This window comes from Acipenser ruthenus, chromosome 2 (genome assembly GCF_902713425.1).
Source record: "Acipenser ruthenus chromosome 2, fAciRut3.2 maternal haplotype, whole genome shotgun sequence".
In the NCBI taxonomy this organism is placed as follows: domain Eukaryota; kingdom Metazoa; phylum Chordata; class Actinopteri; order Acipenseriformes; family Acipenseridae; genus Acipenser; species Acipenser ruthenus.
In genome coordinates, this window is record NC_081190.1 from 26,945,628 (window position 1) to 26,969,097 (window position 23,470).

Sequence of the window (23,470 nt, forward strand, 5' to 3'; positions counted from 1 at the left end):
AACATGATTGAAATCCAAGACGGCATTGAATTTATTTTTATTCCTCCCGGTCTTCTCAGGTGTTGGAGGCGTCCGTATATTCGACGTATGCGGACAACCTGTCGGGCCTTATTGCATACACATATACTATTTAGCTATATACAATATCTTCACAGCTGCAGTTGATACAGCGTCATTATTTTACCCCAGATTTTCACCCCAATTTGGAATGTCCATATTTTTTTTTTTTCTTCTTCTTCTTTCTTCTTCTCACCGCAGCCATTCCCCACACAGCTCAGGAGATCTGAAGGTTCAATGGGCATCCTCCGATCCCAAGACCAAGCCAGCTTCCTCTTTTAAACCCAGGAATGCAAGAGCAGATGTTGGTGAGCTAGCTGCCTCTGGTGGACAAAGGCCAGCCCTGCAGGTGTCTGCTGTGAGCTCACTGGGCACCTGGCTAGTTTGCTGTAGCACAATACGATGAAGCTGTCCTTGCCGGCCTAACCCACGGGAACGCCAGAGACGCACCCTTCAGAATCCCCAGTGAAGACCGGTGACTACACACAGCCAGCATGCGAACATGTGCTGTATGACTCGCTCTGCACACCACATGGCTTTGCTTTTACCAAATGAGCCACTCGGGGACCCCCAGTTTTCTGCATTTCGATGGGTCTTAATGCTGTATTTCCTGGAATAAACTGTAGCTGTAAACCTTGCTATTAGCAGAGAGATACTGTACAACGCTGTCCTAGGTCCACAATTGATGTTGGAGAGTAGAAATGAATGACTTTTTCACAATTTAACTGCAATACAGTTTTCCCTTTAAGAGGGACAAATCCTGTTGCACCCATCCAGAGTCATTTTAATGAAAAATAGAGTTCTAGTGATTTCAGATACTACAGGCTATGTTGAGAAGAGAGTTCCCTATTGACCTCCAGCCATACTTTATATGCTCTACTACTCCATATAGCATAAGTTGTATGATCACCACAAACACATACTGTGTCTCTGAATATCCCTTGTAATTGTCAGGAGAAGTGAAGTTCATTTTGATCTGGATACTGTAAAACCACAAATACAGTACTGTGTTTTGTTTTTTTTTTTATTGCAAGGAACAATTGTGTTTTTATGGTATGAAATAAACAACAAAAGATAATACAGACGCTGTACCAAAGGAAGCTTTGTTACTCAGTCAGTGTATTAAATAGGTTTCCGGCCATTATAGCAACAGAGTAGAATCCGCAAGGGACTTTATTAAAACCAGACGGATACAATAGTTGGTTGTACACAAATGATTTTAGTTGGTGCAGCTTTCATCTAGTGTAAGAGGAGCATTTGTCAGCACAGTCTCCAAGGCTTGTTGACTCCAATCAAATGTTTATAGAATATTTTATAGTGAGCAGATATTATATGGAACTCCAGTCAGATAATTTTGACTTGACATAAATGGTAGGCACATCATTAGTGAAATCACGCATAAAGAATAGTAGAATCCAGTAGAATGAGGGTCAGGAATTTATACATTTCAGCTCATTAAAATAAACTCCTGTATCAAATGGCCCATCATATTAATGTATTTCTTTTCAGTTTATACAGTATTTTTCACTTTATAACCCTTTATTTTCCACACACTGTACACAGACATGACAGAGGTGCCCTCGGATTCCATACGTTATGCCACTGGGTGTGCTTTGTTTTTGTTCACCAAAGCACCAGTCAAGTTTAAACTTTGAATCATTTGTACTAAAATTCTGCAAAGACCAGTAAGTTAAATCCATCTAGGATTCTTAGATTTTCTCCTAATAATAATAACATATAAATTGGCAAGTTAGCATTCAATTCCTTGGGCTCTGCTGTTGAGACTTTGCTCAGATGAATAGAGTAACTAATTAATAACCATCAGCTCTCTAAAACCAAGATACTATTTATAAAGTAAAAAAGGGCAACATCCAGTATTATTGTTTTGACCTGATTTAATGTTTCGTTAGGATAGAAAGAGTTGCAGAGAAAAATCTGTTTTAATTGCTGCAAGATACTTGTGGACCTTGTATGAACTGAAATATATTTTAATGATCTAGCATTTGTCATGGCTTAGCAGACTAATGGTTGCATGTACTGTGGAAATTTCCCTGGAGGAGTCAGCTGTTTTTTGTTAATAAAAGAGGGGTGGTTCCTTAATTAACCTTTATCTGATTGATACTGATATTCATTTGACATTTGCTTTTTTTCAGTCAGCAGGTTTACATACATTTTTACGTTCTGATAAATATTTTTTATGTAGAACATAAAATACATATTAGAGGCTGTGTGGTCCAGTGGTTAAAGAAAAGGGCTTGTAACTAGGATGTCCCCAGTTCAAATCCCACCTCAGCCACTGACTCATTGTGTGACCTTGAGCAAGTCACTTAACCTCCTTGTGCTCCGTCTTTCGGTTGAGACATAATTGTAAGTGACTCTGCAGCTGATACATAGTTCACACACCCTAGACTATTTAAGTCGCCTTGGATAAAGGCGTCTGCTAAATAAACAAATAATAATAATAATAATAATATTATGTATACAGTGTGATTTGCCATATTTCATATGAGTAGGACGCATTTGTTAGATGTATGGTATACTAAAAGGCCCTTTTGAAGGATTTACACGTGAAAATCGACTCTACAGTCATGACTGTGACGTTCTCATGCAAATACATCGTGAAACAGCAAAAGGATGTCCTTTTGGCAGTGCAACTTTAAGGGCAGGGTCAATTGCTTTCTCACAGTAAAAATAGCTGTAAAAACCCATGTAACCCAGAGCAGGAATCGTGCTTGTGGCTCACGAGGTTTCAGCAGTTAAGGTCCTGTTTTTCTGACTTAATATCGTACTGTATTACTACTGTAATAGAAATGCCATATTGTATTTGTGAGAACTCCTGAACCACTGTAGTTCTTGCCTTCTCTGTAGTTTCTCCAGGTTATCTAACGACAGCAAAGACTGCAGTATTAGTGTTGCAGGGTTACCGAGTTATGAGCCCTCTGGACATCAGGACAGAAATTGTATCCCTGCAGCACCACCAGAATTCAAAAGGGATAGCAGATAATCTGTACACACTTACAGTAATATGTACTAATGCTATGCTTTTTGTAAGACTGGAAAAATATTGGCCTATAAATTAAAAAAAAAAAAAAGAGTTGAGAGCTAATATTTTGGGGTTCTTCCTAAAACACTCCCAGGTACATTCATAAAGAATGTCATATCAAAATAATCTGAGATGGTGAGGTAGGGAACATTGGTCCTTTTGATGTGGAATGACCCTCCCTTCCTCTGAGAACTAAGTTTGTGCATTCAATCCCAATTGAAGGAAGTATCTTTCAAACCAATAAGCAAGTGTTTTGCAATGTAACAAGCAAGTGTAGGCCAAGTCAAAAGGACGTTTCACGAGATGAATAAATTAGTTGCATCAGTATTAAATTACTGTAGTATGCAGCTACAGTTGCAGGCCAATAATATTCCAGCATTATCCATCTAGAAGCCTACCGTATCAGTGCACAAGTGTCTATCCATGCCAATGCAGTGCTTGACTTTGATAAATAAATCTTTATTAAGTGAAAACACATGAAAAGAAATCAACACTTCTAACTTTGAACTTGTATGAATGCCAGAGAGGGTTAGGTATGTTGCATGAACAAGGTTACAGTCTTTAGAAGAATGTATTTAATGTTGCTTCTGATTTCATTGACTGGTTTGCAGTGCTGTAGAAATGTGTTTTAATGTAACCTAATCCTAGCAAAAGGAAGGATTGGACTGCACTGCTTTAAAACAGAACTCTTCATGCTTCAACTGCAAGCCAGAAATAATTATAGTTACAGTTACTTTCTTTAAAATATCAGACTTGTTTATTATAGTATACAGTAGGGGTGTGGGTGTGTGCATTTACTGCTGAGTGACAGGCAGGAGACTGAGACGGAGGTTGAAGTTGACACACAACGCAGGCGTGCAAGTTTGATTTACAGACAGACAGCAGCTCATGTGACACTACCAGCAATGGTAGCGCACTGAGGACATACAGGGGAATGTGCTAAAAGCAAAATCAAAACACGGTACAAAAACTATAAAACAAAAGGTGCCATGAAAACAGCGTGCTCTACTCCCTAATGCATGGAGGTCCCGCTTGCAGACCTTGCTATACTTCATGGGGCTCTAGCATCCCTGAACTAATCTTTACTTGCATAGACACAAACCGACTCCGGCGACACATCCCGCTGTCGGCGGTTTTGGCTTCTTTTGGTTCCGATCCCGTTTCACTATCGGGGCGATCGTAGGATTTCAGAAAGGTATTTCGGTCTCTATGTCCGAGTAGCGTGGACGGTCTTCAGGCAGTCGGCTTTGGCTTTGCAGCAGCCCTGAGGTAAACAAACAGGACTGTTTTATACCCGACGCCTCCCTGGATCACACCTACCTGTTGATTAGATTCCACAGCTGGCAGTCACACAGCAGGCAGGCTCTCCTAGGAGCGTTGGGTACTTCATTAATTATTTACAGTAATGACACAATAAATGTACACACATTTTTACACAATACTCTTTACAATCCAAAAAACCCATTCTTCATTTGCAAGTCTCCTGCCCTGCCACAAGGGGTGAGTCGTCGTGCCGGTTTTGTGGTTTGGGTACATTACAGTGCTGATACAGTTCCTGTTATTCTACACCACAATTACCATGGTTACGGTATACAACGGTTAATGCTGTCTATGTTCCTGTGTTCCTACTGTATGAACCAAGTGAAGGAAAAGGCTATTTTCATTTGAATATATATATATATATTTTTTTTTTTTTTACAAAGTCTTGTCTTGATACTACTCCGATTTCTCAGCCAGCCTCACACTTGAACATTCCATCCATTCTACCTCGCTATCAAGCACCATCACCAAGCTTAGTTGTGCAATGCAAAGATATAGCATACGTCTTAGTATTAACATACATTTTTAATGGTGTTGCTATATGTATATTATTTACCCTATGCCAAAAATAAACAACTCCTCTCTGCTCTTCAATAATTGCCTCTGATAGTAAATGTTTGTCTTTTAAGCGATATGACCGATCATTTCTTAATTCTGTGAAATACAGTAATTTAAGTCATTTACAGTAGTATTTTTCCATTTTTTGTAAGTCTTCATTTTATAACTTGCATGATGTACTGTACAGTGTGATATGAAGGTAACCACTGTATTTATTTTTTATTTTTTTGACGGTTGTCATACTGTGGTAATCGTATACCGGCCCTTCCCTAGTATACAGTATTACAGTAGTCACAACAAAGATTATTGGCTTAACCCATACTTTACAATGAGTAGATTTGGTAATACTGTAAGACCATAGACCTGTTAGTATAAGCTTTATGCCTATTTAGTAATGTAATTCTCATTTTGGATAATTACTCTGTTTTTGTATTGACATGATTGGTTTGCTTTATATTACTTGCAGTACTGTACAAATGGTGACTGTTGTACTGTACCCTCATTCAAGCCATGCATTTACAGGATGCAAAATTATATCCATCTAAAATTAAATGTCACATCAGTTATTAGTCAGTTGCCCTACAGCACATTCAGAAAAAGCCATCCAGTTATAAAATTTGAATCATCCCTATCATTCTTAGAAATTTCAGCCCATAGTTAAAAAATAAAATAAAAATGTTGCTCTTTTTAAACCCTGTTTGTAATGATCGTTGTCTTACAGTACTGTATGGAGTTCTACTGTACTGAGAGGCATCGGCTCCTTTGTGATTTTTCCTTGCAACAAGCTCCCTGCAGAGTGAAAATGCAGTAGGGTTAGAAACAAAGCAACTCCCAGTGTTCTTTACACATGATGCTACTAGATCATTAGTGACAGTCAAGTCCTTTCATTTTCCACTTTTTTAAAAAATTCCCAGTGGTCTGAAAGTGGACCTCTTCAGTGCACAATGAAGACAAAATTGGTCTTGGAACAGATGTACTGTAGAGATGGAGATAAGCAGATTGCTGGTCATCAGTGGCACATCTATAATTGTTTGACAAAAGCCATACTGCGACTGGGACGGATTTTAGACCTCTGTCTTTTAACGGTCATAATTATCATTTTGGGGAATGCATTAAAAAAAAAAAGAAAAAAAGTTTGCTTAGAGAGCATCGACTGGATTGAGAGTGCCCCCCCCCCCCCCCCCCCCTTTCTATTCACGGTGCTTGCATGAATTAAAGCTTTTTTTTCTTCTTTTTTTATATATACTTTATAAAATTCTAGTGCCACCACCACACTAGAGGCCAGTTCCTCTCTCTGCTCTAAGTACAAAGGAGTTTTCCTTGAGAATGATTGAGTGAATGCTATTCACTCCCCCTTAATTGTGTCCAGGACTACTTTAGAGCTGCAGTGAACGGTACAGTTGGTAAATCATGTGGGCACATATTCCTCTCCTGACGGTGAACGACTGGGTGCATTTGTGGGGGAATCCTCTTTGCTGTGGAAAGCTTTATCTCTGATTGGATTATTGTATTTCTCTCTGAGGCAGCCTTTCTACCCTTCCATTTGCATGTCACTGAAGCAGAGCTCTGAATAACTCTGGCGACATGCTGTGCATACTAGTGCAGACTGTTTTTTTATGTATTTTTAATGAAAGAAAAGAAAAAAATCTCTTGCCAGACCTTCATTCCACAGACCAGACTCATTCTCAGCACATGGGCTGGGCTACAGCTTATCAAAATTCTAATGTAATAAAGAGCCCAACAGGGATTTGCTGAGGGCTAATGCTGTAATATGTCAGTCATCCATTATCTGCTTCTGTTTTCACAGGTTCAAAATGAAGACTGATGCTCTGCTGTGAGATGCTACCCAGTGTGCTGGAGTGATAACCTGCAGAATTCTGCTTGAAAGCAGGAAAGAACCTCTGGGGGAGGAAAACAGACAGCACTGTCACTTTTGTATCGCTTCCCTTTTACCAGACACCAGGAATATAGCGTGGGAGTGCAAGTGCGTGCATGTGTAACAAGAGAAGAGAGCCTTGTTAAAAAAGATTCAAACAGAAGAGCCCATCTACCACCTTGATTTCCAGCCCAACCCCCTTTTTCAGACAGATGGACTGACATGTGCTACAGAGTGCTGATGATGACCCAGTGCTGAATTGATGCTGCCGCCGCTGCTCCTGCTTTATCTCCTTAATCGTCTGGTCCACAGCTGATTTTAGAACTGCACTGCCCTTTCTTATTCCACTGATCAGGCCAACAGCAGCAGAGTGGACATGGGGTCCCTCATTTGCAGCATTGTGTTACTCTCTTTAATTTTCCAAGGCAACTGTTTGGGATCCAGAAGCCCACTGTCTGTTTTTAAAAGGTAGGTTACAATGTCTATATTTAAACATAGTGAATGTTCTTGAAGTGCATGTTTACAGTGCAAAGGTATAGAAATGCAGGTTTTTATTTTTTTATTATTTTAATACAGTAGTACTGAAGGGGAAACCTAATTTAGAGTGTTTTCTGGGTCTACAGTTGTGTTAAAAGTGGTTACAATGTACTTTTGAATATTATTAATGTTGTCTATGTGAATGGCTGTAATAACAAATTTCAATTGTAAAGTAGTTATGCGTTTTAAATTGATTAAACTTAACGTAGCTTATATCTCTGTCAGACCCAAGCAGAGAGCTGGTTATGTGTCAACTTTTATGCAGTTGTTTGACCAATTATGTCTTGGATACATGCAATGTGTTTTTAATCTCGAATACCATGTAGTAAACGTTTTGATATGTTAAGTGAAATTAAAAGAACAAAATTGAAACATAACCTATTGTAATGCTCAGGTGCCCCACAGGGATCTGCTTACAAAGGGGCTGTAGTTTCATTTTGATTTGAAAGTGTTTTCTTTAGAGAGAATCCTATTGTGAGCATCCTGTTTTGTTCACAGTGGACTCCTTCCCTTGTTATTGTATATCCATGAACAACCTTTGCATCTGCATGAATAATGCATTCTTGTTCTTGTATGTCTTATTTACCACATACTGTATTTTAATGAGTGCGTTGTGCTTTTTATACTGTAATATTATACTCTTATGAAGCAATAGGCAGTTCCCATACTGTACATTTTGTTTTAATGTATTCCGTTACTGTTATTCATATACAATGCTGTCTGTCTCAAATGTGTTTAGAATCTGCAACAGGTTGCTACTTTACCTGCAGTGCCTCAGGTTGAAGCAATGATTAAATGATCCCTTTTATATTCAGAGTAGCTGTTCCACTTATCATTTATTGCATGTTACCAAAAGCTACTGACAAACCCTGCATTTTCTTAAATGCAGATATCAAGAGAATTACTGGCCTCCCTCCAATGAATGTGCAAGAACCAGACGGTCGACTGTTTCTCCTGATGCCCAGAATTTTACTATTAATATTGGGATGCCAGGGGTTACTCCTGAAGCGGTAGGTACCAAAACAAATCAATAAGACATTACAAGTTGTTTCTAACAGTAGATGCTTGCCAGTTGTTGTTAATGTTTACAATTTCAGAATCGTTTTAGAAGTTAAACAAAATCCTTATCTTATTTGGATTTCATTTTACAAGGTGCATTTATTAAGGAATATCAAAGTAAATGACATTTAAAAAAAAAAAAACCGATTACCCATTTAAAGAGATTAGCTTTATTCCAATAGAGAGCATTGGTAGACAGCAGAAAAAAAGAAACTGTAGCTTGTTAATCATCTTGCATCTGACTAATAATTTTCCCCCCAACCAATTGAGAGACATTGAAGTGATGAGCATGTTGTTGATTACTGAGTCTTGTGGAGGCTGCAGCAGTAGGAAGTGTATTGCTTGCTTTTTTTTTTTTTCTCTTCGTTCAGTAGTCAGAGATGACTCATTGTTGCAGATAGTCTTCATTGTTTTGATGGGAAAAGGAACAGGTAGAGGTAAATTTCTGTTGCAATATTTAATAGGTAAAAGATAAAACTCCCACATGCTGTACAGATAATCTTGGCTGAAAGGCATAAACAAAATTGAGATTTAAAAGGTTAACCGTTTTTAATTATGATCCTTTGTAATTTGTACTAATAGTAATAGTACGCTGAGTATCTTTAGTAAATTGGTAGATATAACAACGTTAAAGCATTCAGTACTTAAACATCATAATGTGAGTCAGCTGGAAAGGAAAGCCATTAAAGAAAATAGTAACATAGTAATGAAGTCAGCAGATAAAGGAGGTTCTATTGCCATTCAAAATTCTGAGCATTATGTTTGTGAAGTTCTAAGACAACTAAGTAAGTTTTTATGAACCCTTAACGGGAGATCCGGGTTTACGATTATTTTAGAAAAAGCATTGGAAAGCAAACTAATCGCACAAAACCAATATCATTTTTAAAGGTTGAATTCCCTAGAACACCAGTATTTTACACGTTACCAAAAATACATAAGAATCCTTTACAACCTCCAGGACGACCTATAGTTTCCGCTAAGCCAGTTTGTAGACTATTTAGTTAAGGATATTGTAAGAGATTTACCTTCTTATTTAGCAGATACCCGAGACGTGATCAGAGTGCTTTCCCAACACTCAGTTCCTCCTAACTCTTTTTCTAGTTTCTTTCGATGTGGAAAGTCTATATACCAAAAGGCACTGTCGTTTTATTTTGAAAATAAACAAAATTATTTTTTATTAGAATTAACTACATTTATTTTAAAATCAAATTATTTTTTGTTTAACAATAAATCTTATCTGCAAATCCAAGGTACAGCAATGGGCTTGTCTTGCCCCAAATTATGCAAACTTATCCATGGGGTATTGGGGAAAAAGAATAAATTAAAGACACTGCCTCAAGTCCACTCCTGCAGGATATGTTATTGTGGAAAAGGTACATTGATGACATTTTTGTAATATGGACTGGTTCTGAGACTGATTTGTTTTTGTTCAGAGATTATATGAATGATAAATATCCTACTTTAAAATTCACCATGGAATTCATTCAAACTGAGATACATTTTCTTGATTTGTTAATATCTAAAAATGTTGATGGTAAATTTGACAGTACGATCTTTCGTAAACCCACAGATAGAAACACGATTCTGAATGCAAATAGTGACCATCCTAATCATATGATTAAAAACATTCCATATGGCCAGTTTATACGTCTAAAAAGAATATGTAACAATGAGTCCAATTTATGAAATTCAAGCTAAAGACATGCAGAACCGTTTTTGATCCAGAGGTTACAAAAGAAACACAATTGAAATGGCATACCAAAAAACAAAAGCATTACAACACAATGTACTTTTAGAAACCACAAAAATGAATGAATCTAGTGACGACAGAATCACTTTTGTTACTGAACATAACCAAATGTCTAATGAGGTTAAGAGAACGATTTTGAAGCATTGGAAAATATTGGAATGTGACCCACAATTACAAACATGTATTACTTCTCCACCTAGGTTTTGTTTTAAACGAGGTAAAAATATTAAAGATGCAGTAGTCTCTTCAATGTGCAAACCATCACCACCAAATGAAAATTGGCTAACGTGAGAATTACATGGGAATTATCGATGTGGGAGATGCATTCATTGCTCCAATACATATAATACAAAATTCTTCAACCATCCACATTCGGGTCAAAAGTATGAGATTCGTGATTTCATTCATTGTAATTCAACTCCTGTCCTATATATGCTTAAATGTCCTTGTGGGATAGCAGAGCATAAAGCTGCAATTAGAAATAACAATATGGATTATGCCATATCGAGACATTACAAAACCATGAATCATGGCTCTGCTTCAAGATTAAAGTTTGCAGCGATTGAAAAAGTTTCAGCTCATATTAGAGGTGGTAATGCAATTAAACAATTGTTATAAAGAGAATCATTTTGGATTTTTACACTAAAAACTATAGAACCTTATGGACTAAATGAAACATTGGATTTGAGCCAATATCTCTGAATAAGTCAATTGTACCCTCTATCTGCTAAAGTAGAAATTTGTATTATAGTTTTGTATTTTTGATTAGAAGTAGATTAACCATAATGTTGTTTTTATGTCAATTATACAATGTGGATAATTATGTAAAGTGCCAAATAACTTAATTTTACGGTTAAATTATTTAATTTATCATGTATGTGTAAGTGATTACAGCTGAAAGTCTCAATTGCTAAGAACTAATAGAAATTGCACAATGTAGACATGTCTGTAAATGACTTGATTATAATTGAATTATCTAATTGGATTAGTGTGTGATAAGTGACTATAGCTGTAATTTTAAATTATTGTGAACCTGACGAAGACCTGTTGTGTCGAAACGCATAGTTCCTTTTTGTTTGTTTGCTCGTTTTAGTAAAAAAAAAAAAAAAAACTAATAAAATGAAGAAAATCTTTTTTAAAAGACTACAGTTGAGTGTGCGACCAATTGGTCTTTTGGACTTTAATCTATAAATCAAGGTTAGTGGATTGATTTGAGAAGTGAGCGTAAGACCAAACAGACTTTATTTTGTTTATCTATCTATCTATCTATCTATCTATCTATCTTATCAACATCATCTTCAGCCTTTTTCAATCCACTGCTGGATGAAGGCCTACCCAAGATTCTTCCACAAAAGCCTGTCTGCTGCTTCCCTCATCCACGTTGCTCCGGCGTGTTTCCTAATTTCATCTTATCTTCTTCTTGGTCGCTTTATATCTCTTGGGATCCAGTCTAGTATCTCCTTGGTCCAGCGATAGTCTGTTCTTCTTGCTACATGTCCGGCCCACTGCCATTTCAGTTTTTTCGCTTTTAGAATAACATTGCATACTTTTGTTTGCTCTCTTCTCCATTCCTTCCTTTTCCAGCCTCCTCTTGTTATTCCCAGCATGCATCTTTCCATACTCTGTTGAGTCGTTTTTAACTTGAGTCATTTTTGCATTGAGGGTTCAGGTTTCACATTCGCATTTGTCGAAGACGTTCATCTTGAGGCATAAGGATAGTTTCCCTTTCAGAACCATGCTTAATCTTCCAAAGGCATTCCAACCAATTTTTGTTCTTCTGTTGATTTCACACATTTGGTTCTCTGTTACAGAAACTAACTGTCCTAAGTATACGTAGTTATTGACTTCTTCAAGCGTGATCCCAATGACTTCAGTTGCCTGTGCAGTGGTATATTTATTGAACATGACTTGAGTCGTCTTCAGGTTCATTTTCAAACTCGCTTTGATGCTAGCCTTGTGTAGTTCTTGTATTCTTTTTTAAATTCTTCTGGGCACGTTGTAAATATGAGGATGTCGTCAGCAAATGGTAGTTTTGAAAATGTCTTCTAGGGTTGCCGTGAAGAGCTTTGAGGAAATTGTATCTCCTTAACGAACTCCTTTTTTAATCTTGATTTTATCACTGTTTTTATGGAGTCTTACTGTAGATGTTGCATTCTTGCATATGGTGCTGATCAAGTCTCTGTACATTTACTCAATTCCTTGTTTTTTCAGAGAGCTTAGTACAGATATGTGTAAACAGAGTCAAAGGCTTTTTCATTGTCGATGAATCCCAAGCAAAGTGGTAGTCCATACTCGTTACTGGTTTGAATCACTTGCTGTACAACTTGAAGATGATCCATTGTGCTAAATCCACTCCTGAATCCTGCTTGCTCTTTTGATTGTGCCGAGTCAAATTTATCTTGAAGTCTGTTGGTGAGTATCTTGGTAAAATTGTTGTAGATTATAGGAAGTCTTTATCTCCTTTCTTATGTAAAAGTATCACTGATGCATTGTTCCAGTCGTTTGGCTTTCTTTTGCTTAATACAATCTGTAAAAATACGAGACAATATTTTTGTCAGCTCTTCACCTCCTTCTTTCGTAATTTCAATCGTTATGCCATCTTCGGGTGCCTTTCCTGTCTTCATATGTTTGATAGAATGTTTCATTTCTTCTAGTAGAACGTCTGGAACTTCTTCCTCGGGTTGTGTTTTTTCCGTCTCGTCTTCGTCATCTGCTACGTTGCTCTTTTCATCTTGATATCATTTTCTGTAAAAGTCTTCGACTCTCTTCAAAATCAGTTTGTGGTTCTTGATGACAGTCCCGTCCTCTTTGATTGCTAAAATCTGTTTTTCCCTTTTGTTTTGCTTTCTTTATGCTTCGGTTGTTTTCAATAGTTTTCTCTACCAACCTACAGTTGAACGACCGTATATCCTCAGTAATGTGCTTTCTTACTGTCTTGCAGAGCTCAGTGTATTCAGTCTTTTGACTTCAGAGCTGCTTTGTTTCGTTTCCCTTCTTTTCTTCATGAGGTCTTTTGTCTCTTGCGTGATCTTCTGGTCGCATTTTGTACTCCTGTGTTCCAGCGATGTTTTTTGCTGTTTCTGCAATTACTTGCGACACTTCCTCCATAGATTTTGTTTACCTCGATTGCTTCATCTTTTTGCAGATCTTGAAGAATGCTGAATCTATTCTTCAGTTCCATTTGAAAGACCAGGTTTTGCTTTTGGAGCATTTCTACATTGATCGTGTTGGATTTTGTCATCATGAGTTTTGCTCTCTCCAGTGCTGTGTTTAGGTATATTTTACATCTTTCAGGTCTGTGGTCACTTCCTGTGTTAAAATTGTTTAGTACTGAGACATCTTGTACGGTGTGCTTCTTGTTGGTGAGTATGTAGTCAATTTCAGTCTTCACTCTGTTGGGTCCTCTCCATGTCCATTTCCTGAGGTGTTTCTTCCGGAAGAAGGTGTTCATGATGAATAAGTTCTTGTTCTCTGCAAATTCGACTAGTCTGTCGCCCCTCTCGTTCCTGTCGCCATGTACAAATTTGCCAAACAAATTCTCATCTTCTTGCTGGGCTCCTATTTTGGCGTTGAAGTCACCGGTGATTTAACTTGGCTCTTCCCATTTTCGTGTAGTTCTTCATAAAAATCTTCGACTTCTTCTTCATCCGAATAGCTTGTTGTTGGTGCATATACTTGGATGGCTTGAAGTTCATACTTCCCTGAAACTTTCACTATCAGTCTTGTGGACCTCTGACACGTTGTCAGTCTCTACTACATTATTCTTGATTTTCTTGTGGACAATGAACCCAACGCCTCCTGTTCATCCATCTGTAGTGCCTCGGTAGAAGAGAAGATGTCCACTCTTGAGTTCTAGTAGTCCTCCATCTTTTCGTAATACTTCGCACCCTCTGCCTTCATGCCTGACCAGCCGCTGCCTTGGTCGATCCAGCCTCCGGGGAATGAGAGCCATGTTTTTGTCTGTGCTTTCATCTTTGGGGGGTTGGCCATAACTCACCATGCTGGCCTGGCGGGTTGGTGAGTGCCCCTTCCACTTTGGCCGAATATGTTACTCAAGCTTTCACAGCATGGTTGAACCTGCTGTCAGGGGACCCCACTGTACTTCACCTTGAGAACATGTTGTCACCCTCCTGCCACTTTTGAGGAGGTGGAAGTTGGACTTTAGGAGGGATATATATATATATATATATATATATATATATATATATATATATATATATATATATATATATATATATATATATATATATAATATGTGTGTATATATAATGTTGATAAGAAGAAAAAATATTTTAAAAACAATGTACACAAGTTTAAATGATTAAAAAATCATTTATTTCAGGATGTTTTGGGCAAAAGCCCTTCTTCAGCTATGTAGAAAGAAAACACAGCTACACAGCTGAAGAAGGGCTTTTGCCCGAAACGTCCTGAAATAAATTATTTTTTAATCATTTAAACTTTGTGCACATTGTTTATTTTATTTAAATATTTTTTTCTTCTTGTCAACCTTCATTTCTGTACACTGCAGTTCTACATTCTCTGAAACATTTATGTATATAATATATATAATTTGAAAGATCTAAACATCGAATATTTCCACTCCGTCCTGTGCATTGATTTATGTAACTCTGAAGACACTTGCAGTACATTAAGCCATTTTGGTGGGCAATTTTAAGAAGTGAATTCCATTAACTCCTAAATTTAACTTTAAGAAATTTCACAGTTAAGGAATATCATGTGCGAAAAACCTAATTTATTCTTGGATTGCCTTTCTATGTGCTTTTGAAAGTGTTAGAACTTAATCTTGCAGCCTACCAAATGTAGAAAATATTGGGACAAGTATTTCTTGAGCAGAGACACCAATGTACAGTAGGCAAAGATTAGATCCATTGTCTTCCTGTCACCAGCACAGTGAATACCTAGCATACAACAGGCTTTTAAATATAGAGCAGGGTTTATTCAAATGCTTCTGAATGAATCTCATTATGTGGATGACTTCATTGAATAGGATAAAAATGAAAATAAATGACATTGTATCAGGGGAAAAAAAAAGTAACTTGGTTCTTTTTACTTAACACTCAAGGATTCATGTTCTACCTTGAACCAAGTGCAAACCATATTGTTTAATTTATTGGGTGTTACTGTTTAGCAAAACGTTACTGGTAACTTGATTGCCAAATAAAAGGCAGGAGACTGTACTGTAGGTTTGTCAATGCAAAACTGTCATCCTATCAGCCAGTGGTTTACCCAGAGAAGTTCGAACCTTGTCCCCAGTGGAATGATGGTTCACTGCATGCTTTGACATTGTTTGCTCTATAAATAATATTTCAAATGTTTAAAAGTGTCGGCAACACTACCTGCGTGTGGGAGCCTTTGTAAACTTTTTTCTGTATTAGCCATCTCTGGGTGATTTATTGTGCTGGAGTATCTAATGTAGCCTTGCTTAATCTTTATCATTTTCAACAACAATGAATGAATTGTTAATGAAAACTGGCAGCTTGAAATGTGTGTGTATATGTGTATTATATATATATATATATATATATATATATATATATATATATATATATATATATATATATATATTATATGTGTGTGTGTTTTGATTTTGTGGATGAGGAAAAAGTTATAAGAAATAGATGTCTACAATTATTGTAAAACTCCAAGAATGCTACGCTTCTGTGTGCGTGAAGACGTTCAGTGCAATTCTAAATGCCACAGCAGCAAGCCTTGCAAAAAACAAATACAGTGATTTTGATTTTGTAGGTTTCTAAATCTAAATTGTGATATATTTTTTAAATGAGCTCTCATTATGGTTTCTAATTTGATTGAACTACTTCAATTTTACCTGACTGGTATTATCTAAACAATCAAAATAGTGTTTTCGGCTTAGCCCAATGAGACTTAGCTCAGTGGAGCTCTCAATATGGTTTCTTTTGAAAATGTTGTCATCATCTCAAATAAAAACCTTTTTAAGAAGGGTTTCTTGCTGTCAAAAAGCAGTCTCCATCTTTATTGCACAGGCGTGGCACTGACTGGTGCTGATCGGGGTCTGCAAAACCTGTTTTCTAAAAAGTGGTAGTTCACCCCTTCCTAGTTAATATTAAATGCTTAAGAAGCACGGTCTCAATTGGTTAACTTCCTGCATAAATAATAAATACTACACTTGAGTCCAGAAGTCGAGTCAGGGACTCGAACTCGAACTCGCGTCGAACTCCAGTCACGGCCGCAAAAGACTGACTCGACCTTGCATGACTTGGACTCGGACTCTAACATTTGGGCTCCGTGACTCGGAGATATTAACAAGTCCTTTTTTATTTTCTATTACACAAGTAATGTTACAGTTACTAGGCAACTGTCCCCAATAAAAACCCGCCCAACAAAACGTTATCCAATCCCTTTTCTTTTAGAGAAATTGATTGTCTGTTTCCAGTTTGAGTTTGCAAAAAAATAATGTGTAATTAATGTACATCTTTGACAATAGGAAAACACCCATCAAATCGTAATTGATTGCACTTGTACCAAAATCTGACAGCGTACGACTTTCTGGCATTACACAGGTCTGGTTTTGGTACGCATACCACATCGGCTCTATAGTCCGGATCACGGCTTCTATCAAAGTGCAAAACAACGTCCGCAAACTTCAGCTTGAAGCTTATCTATTAACTTCAGGTACATTCAAACAGTATTCAAATTCCAAAAGAAAAGAAGATAGTGTCAGAAAAGTTGAAAAAGGCATACAAATTCGAAATATAGCTAGAAAAAATAAATCAATTTTTTTTTTTTTTTTTTAATAATAATTTGTGCTTTTTTCCTGAGGGATATCAGACAATGTCCATTAGGCAAACTGTTCCCCCACTACTACCACTAGTTTAGTGAAAATTTATTTGAATTTGTTTCAAGGACACTCGAAGTCAAGGACCTTGACTCAGAGTCGGACTCGAATGATAGTGACTCGGACTCTGATGACTCGGACCCGAGGTTTGAGGACTCGACTAAATGTCTGATAAATACATAAATAGTGAATCAGTGATGTGTATCTTATAAATATAATTTACTGATTTTATGTTCATTCAATAAAAAAAATATTTTAACACCCCGCAAATTAATTGCTAATCGCAGATTGAGCAGCATCTTTAAAAACTGTTTGGGAACTGCATTAGCACATTACGCAGTTTGATTATATAGATTTACCGAATAAGCTATCTCTTATTTTGCTTTTCGCTCTTTGCTTGTTTGATATTTTACATTTTGCAACTTGATCAAAATAATTTTCTCAAAGACCGCAATAACCTTTAATTTCGTTCTTTTGATAATTTGTAATGCTCAAATTGCGAAATGGTAATTTATTTTCGTAATTGACCGAATACTGCGGTAACTTGGTATCTTTCAAATTTCTTACATTTTTTTTTTTTTAGGATGCTACGAGGTACACAAGCATGCAGTTAAGTTCCACAGTCAAAGTGATTTTGTAATACATACAGTGGATTAAATGTTCTAAGGACAGACGTCATGTTTATCAGAAGTACTGGGTTTCCTCTTTTGCCTTAGTACTTTAAATGATATCACATTATACTGTACTGTTGCTCTGTGGCTTTAAGGTCAGGCTTTAATTTATAGAGCTTGCTTAGTCATGTATTATCTGGGCAATAGAAAGAGAGCTAGGACAGCCTTCATATATCTAGAGTGTACAGGTCTGCTGACTACCTAAATTGACTTCCATTTATATTTCTGTTGGTAGGGTAGAAGGGATATATGCTTTTATGTGACACATGGTAGCCACACAAATGCAGTTGTTTGATGGCTATTGAATAGAGTTTATTATGCCCTGACAGCTCAATCCCCATCGCTGACAGAATCGCAACTTAATTTCCTACAGTGTTGGGATTCTGGAGTTTAAAACCAGTACATTATTATGGTTTTAATAGGTTTTCTTCTGTCATGCCTTTTTAATTTGCAAGTTTGATCCCAGATGTTTTGAAAATGAGATTGATTCAGACATTAACCTATCCTAGAAATGTAATATCATTTTATATCAAGATAGTTTTTAGTTTGATTCTTTCTTTCTTTTTTGCAGTCTGACAGCTACTTCTGCATATCAGTTAGAGCACCGAGGGAGGACACGTATATAGGTAAGTACTTGTATGAAAAAAACAACCACCCAACCAACCAGATAAAAAAGATTGCTATTAACAAATGGTATTTTGTGCTGCTTTGGATTTCTTAAAGGCTACTGAGAAAAAGCAGCAAACGCAGTTCTTTGCACATTGTGAATGCAGTTACAGAGCTGCATGCCAATGCCTGTGGCAGCCATAACCCAGTTTATCCTTCTTGTATACTATTGGCTTTCTGTCCGAAGTGAGATACTTAATCATCTTCTGTTAGATGGGCTGTTTATGTACATGCTGGCTTTAGTCTCTATATCCTTTTTGTATTAGCAGTAAGTAGTGGGCATACAAAATTGAACTTGCCCTCCTTTAAAACAAATATGTATATGTAAGCAATTTTTAAGATGACAAGAAAATGACAGAGCCAGAAATTATATTGGAGAAATACCAATTCATGAAAGGAAGCACAGTATGCTGAAATTCTATTATACAGTGTGTAGGTAGAAAATAAGGGAATCTTTATTTTCTGGGATTTGATCAGAAAGACAAAAGATTATGGCAAACTGAAACTGTTTCTTCCTGTTAATAATCAACAGTTTCAGGTACCAGTAACCAGTTTATCCTATCTAAAGCTTATCGATGCATGACCTACTGTTTGCAGTTGCACAGCAATTAAAGTTTTTTCATGTACACGATGCTAAAAAGAGCCATGAAGCATAATGTGATTTGCAGACTTAAGCCATATTTTAAATTACATTCTGTAAATTACTTACAAGGGTGCATTTTGAAAATGCCAGTAGCTGTGTTAGATGTTAATACAAATGAATAATTCAGCCTAAAATAAATGTGACCTACTGAAGAGGTACATGCAGTGATATAGTCTAGCTTTGGCAGCTGAGCTTTATCGATAGCTGCAGGGTGTGCCACAGACATTCTGAAAAATTGAGACTGACGGAAGCAACTCGGCCAATAAATGTGCTGTCTGCATCATACTCTTTCTTTATTCCACCTGGCTTGCCAATGTGTAAACACTAAATGTATACTAGTGCTTGACACCAAGTCTCTTTCTAACTAATTATTACAACAGAATGATCATAAATAGTGTCATCACAGATTGAGGTAACCCATGTAGGTTTGAGATATCATGGATTAAGAAAATTGGAATGAGCTCCTTTTTGTGGAAACAGAATCAGTCTCAAGAAAATGCAGGGTCTGACTAGGGGAATATTAAAGAGAGGTAGCATGTGCAGTACACTGAAGATCCCAGCACTGTGACAGAATGGAATTGCAAGGTTTAGGCCTAAAAGCAAGCAAACTGTGTCGTGCTGCGTTATAAAGAGTCGCAGTAGAGGTTGTACAAAACTTTATGTACATGTTTAATAGGCTGCATTCCCACCCTTTTGGGAACCATGTGTATTTTTAACCAAGCATAAAGGCTTGAGCTACATAAACTGTTAGTTTCTCCACCCTAACAAAGAGAGTGAACACTGAGTATAAGATATCAAGTACCAGTAGAGGTTTTGCAAGAACGTTTTATTAGGACTCAAAATGAGCATGAAATCCTGAGAGAAAGAGGTTATCTGTGTGTTTCAGAATAACAGGGAGAGAGTAGTGGTTTCTCATGACACTCGTCAACCTTGGTTGGTTTTAAAAGGTGACCTCAGTGTATCTATTATATGCACATGTAATATTTTGGTATGAGGCGTTCATTACAAACAGGCTTTTTAATGTGTGTGTGTGTGTGTATAGTTTGACTGTATTCAGTTATTGTGTGTTTATGCAACCTATGACTTTGGTAGCCATTGCGTGATCTAATGACAATAAAATACCAGTAATAACAAAACCTATTGTTTGTACTTATAAACAAAGTTATTAAAACTTGTTAATGTACTACAAAATACATACCGATGTGATTAGAAATGTAATTGTTCCCATTTGAATTTAAATACTACTTATTTTTATTTTTTGTCTTGCAGTTGACTTTCAGCCTCACGCCAGCATGAATACTGTCCATCACATGTTACTCTATGGTTGCAGATCTCCCTTTTCCACTGATAATTACTGGTAAGGATTCAGTTAGAGGAACAGTTCAGTCTTCCTCCTTTTCCAGAAGCTAAGCCTTTGTGATAAATAACAAAATGAGTAACCATGAAAAGTTAAATTAACTGACACCTTTGGTGGTTAAATGTATTGGCACACTTTGAGTAGGAAATGTACCATTATTAGTCTGTTGCAATTTGGGGGATTTAAAATTCCTAATATGCTTTAATTTACAAAGAGTTGATGCTGAACCTGCTTGGCGAAGTTTTAATATTAAGACTTTCTGATCTAAACTTTTTCCATTCAGTAAAATAAGAAGACTATTACTTTCATGTTGTATGCAAATCTGATTGACCTGTCATTTATAGGGTATTGAACTGTTAAAGTAACTGGCAAATGTATTAACCTGCGTTGTACAAAAAAAGGTGTACTTCAAAGGCAGCTGCATTTTTATTTTTGTTTACTTTCTGAGCTATATATAAAGAAAAATGACTGGGATAGAATCAGGGTTGTAACTTTGGCATCAGGTTTCATGGTATAATCAAGTTGAATTTTGGAAGTATGATGTGACTCTGCAGCCTCAAACGCTTGTACTGTAGCTGGACACTCAAAACCATGAAGGGAATGAGGGTTAAAAACTGATACATTTAAATGATTTCACAGTGTCAGTAACAAGTGGATTTATAAAGGACATTCTAAAACAAGGCACAGTCTACAGTAGATGACGGATAGCAGCAGCTTCTCAAAGGCACTGCTGTGCAAGATGTCAGTGCTCATGAGTTTATGTTATGTGTCCGTGTACAGTATGTGTGTACGCATGTGTGCATGTAGCTATCTTTATATCTACATCTATGTATTGCAATAATGCACACTTATATTAAGATGTCTTCTAATAACATTGTTCAACACCAGATATCTAAAAAAATATTTTTTCATCAGATCGTCCAGATGAGACATGGAAGCCTTGTATACTGTAGAATTGATACTCTTTTGTACAATGCTGTCCCATGAAAAGGATGTTTTTATTTCCATTAATTAGTATTGCTTCAGGAAAGTTAGTTTTAATCCACATTGAGTCCTACCAAATCCTCTGGAACAAGATTAATAATTTTTAATATCACATTTTCACTGGGACTTGGTTGCAATGCCTTTTAAGAACCTCTTGTTATCAATTAAGGAATGATAATGGCTTTTCTGTCAGGCTCAGTTTAAAAGATACATGAATAGTAATCATGTATCTTGCTAATGATTCATTCTGTTTCGCTAGTGCACTACAGTTATTTATCTGGATTCTAGATGTTTGCTTTATTGAAGTACTGTAGAACAGACCATTAAATGTTTTCCCCAACGCCTTTTGTTGCACTTCAAATTGTATTGTATTTTCATTTTCATTTGTTAACATTATAGTTTTCAACCCTTTGCTACAACAAAGCTTGCTACCATCCTAGTGCTACAAGTATTTGCAGAGACTTGCCAGTTTAGTTCACTTAGTGGCCGAGTGGTGGTAAATCTTTGAAAGAGAAAACTTTTGTTCCTGCAGCTGAAACTACTGTGCGAGGAAGACTGGAAGAATAAACATGAACTGTTACAGCATAGCACGTAATAATCACTGTGTGTTGTTGATGGTTTTTATATTAACTGTTTATATAATTTTAGCACATTAGCCACTATTTAATCTCCATTTTTCTTAAATATCATGCTGATATTTAATTATGCAGCAACCTTATGTTAATTGAAGCAGCCTACTGTCTGGGGTCAGGTGCTCGCTTCTAATGCATTGTTGACTACCTATATTATCAGAAGTTTTAGACGTGCCACTACTTGTCAGCTTTTCCTTAGTAATACGTTAGATGTAAAGGTTTTTGTTCAGAAGTGGAAACTCCCTGACTGTGTCTTCCTTGTCTGATCTCCTTGTCCCTGCTAAAACAGACCGTGGTTTTAGGGATGTAGGTACTTATCATCTGATTTTAGGGGGATTAAGAATTTTGCCTTTTAAAGGATTCCGTTTTTTTGTTAATGTCAATTCCCTTGCCTGTATACAGTATCTGATTTGCTTTTTTTGTGTCTGTCTTTAGTTGTAACATGCCATACTGCTGCTGTTGGGATGCCCTCATGTATAAGGTGCATCTCTGGACAAATCCTGAATAAATAACCAACCAATCTATTTTTATATTTTTTTTATTTTTTGTATTATTATTTTATATATTTATTTATTTTTTATAATTGCCTATTTTGATAGCAACCTGCAGGCAGTAAATATAATTCTGTAGACAAGTCGCTCATGATTCGTATTTTATAATAAAACTGTACATGATTATGGGACACTTTAAGCTTTAAGTGAAACATACTGTAATTTAAACCTTTGATTAATATAACCCCTTTGGTTTAATCTTCTTATAATATGTAATAGTTCAATTTTTGGAATAATAAAAGAGCAAGAGGCATGAAAATTTGATTTTAATAGCTTTTTAATAGGTCTCTTTTGTGTTTAATTAATCAGGATGCCATTGGGTCCAATTTGCCACATTTTACTTTTTCGTGTTTTGTTTGTTGTTCCTGTTTCATACGTGTGTGCTGTCCTGACAGTAAGGTATTCAGAGAATTATCTTCTTGACCTTGCATCCAAAAGGAAATAGTGTGAGGTTTAGAAGAAAGGTCTAACATCACTTTTCTGTCTGCAGAGGACATGCATCTGAAACTCACAGAACAAACAACACAGAAGATCATGAGAAGAAACCACTTAGAGGGATTGTAGATGTAACAAAAATATAAGAACATTATTAATCCTATCAATTTAAGCACATTGAAATATGCAGAGATTGAGGATCAGTGAGATATCATAATTATATCCATGTTATATTTGTCCTGTTTAAATTTATGGGTTGAATACAATTATACATCTGTTTTAAATTGCGGAATAATCCATAATGTAGAATGTATTTCTTGTAGAAAATGTGTATAATATAAATCATTTTTAAAAATTATTATTATTATTATTATTATTATTATTATTATTATTATTATTATTATTATTATTGTATTCTAGTAGAATGCTAGACACCCCTTTTTCATGCGCAAAATCAAATAAAAATTGCAGATGGAAAACAAATGTCAATACAGTT

The 23,470-nt window shown here is 36.3% G+C and overlaps 1 protein-coding gene across 4 annotated transcripts in view; it reads left to right on the forward strand.

The window, feature by feature from the left end:
- The window catches only part of LOC117963343 (peptidyl-glycine alpha-amidating monooxygenase B-like), a 98,545-nt gene that overhangs the window by 19,507 nt on the left and 55,568 nt on the right, over nt 1-23,470 (forward strand). For all 4 annotated transcript variants that reach the window (XM_058992869.1, XM_058992861.1, XM_058992870.1 and 1 more), the window contains exons 2-5: nt 6,786-7,322; nt 8,281-8,401; nt 18,278-18,332; nt 20,285-20,372. In XM_058992869.1, coding sequence (XP_058848852.1) covers nt 7,231-7,322; nt 8,281-8,401; nt 18,278-18,332; nt 20,285-20,372 — 356 coding nt within the window. In that variant the 5' untranslated portion in view covers nt 6,786-7,230. The remainder of the gene's footprint in view (nt 1-6,785; nt 7,323-8,280; nt 8,402-18,277; nt 18,333-20,284; nt 20,373-23,470) is intronic.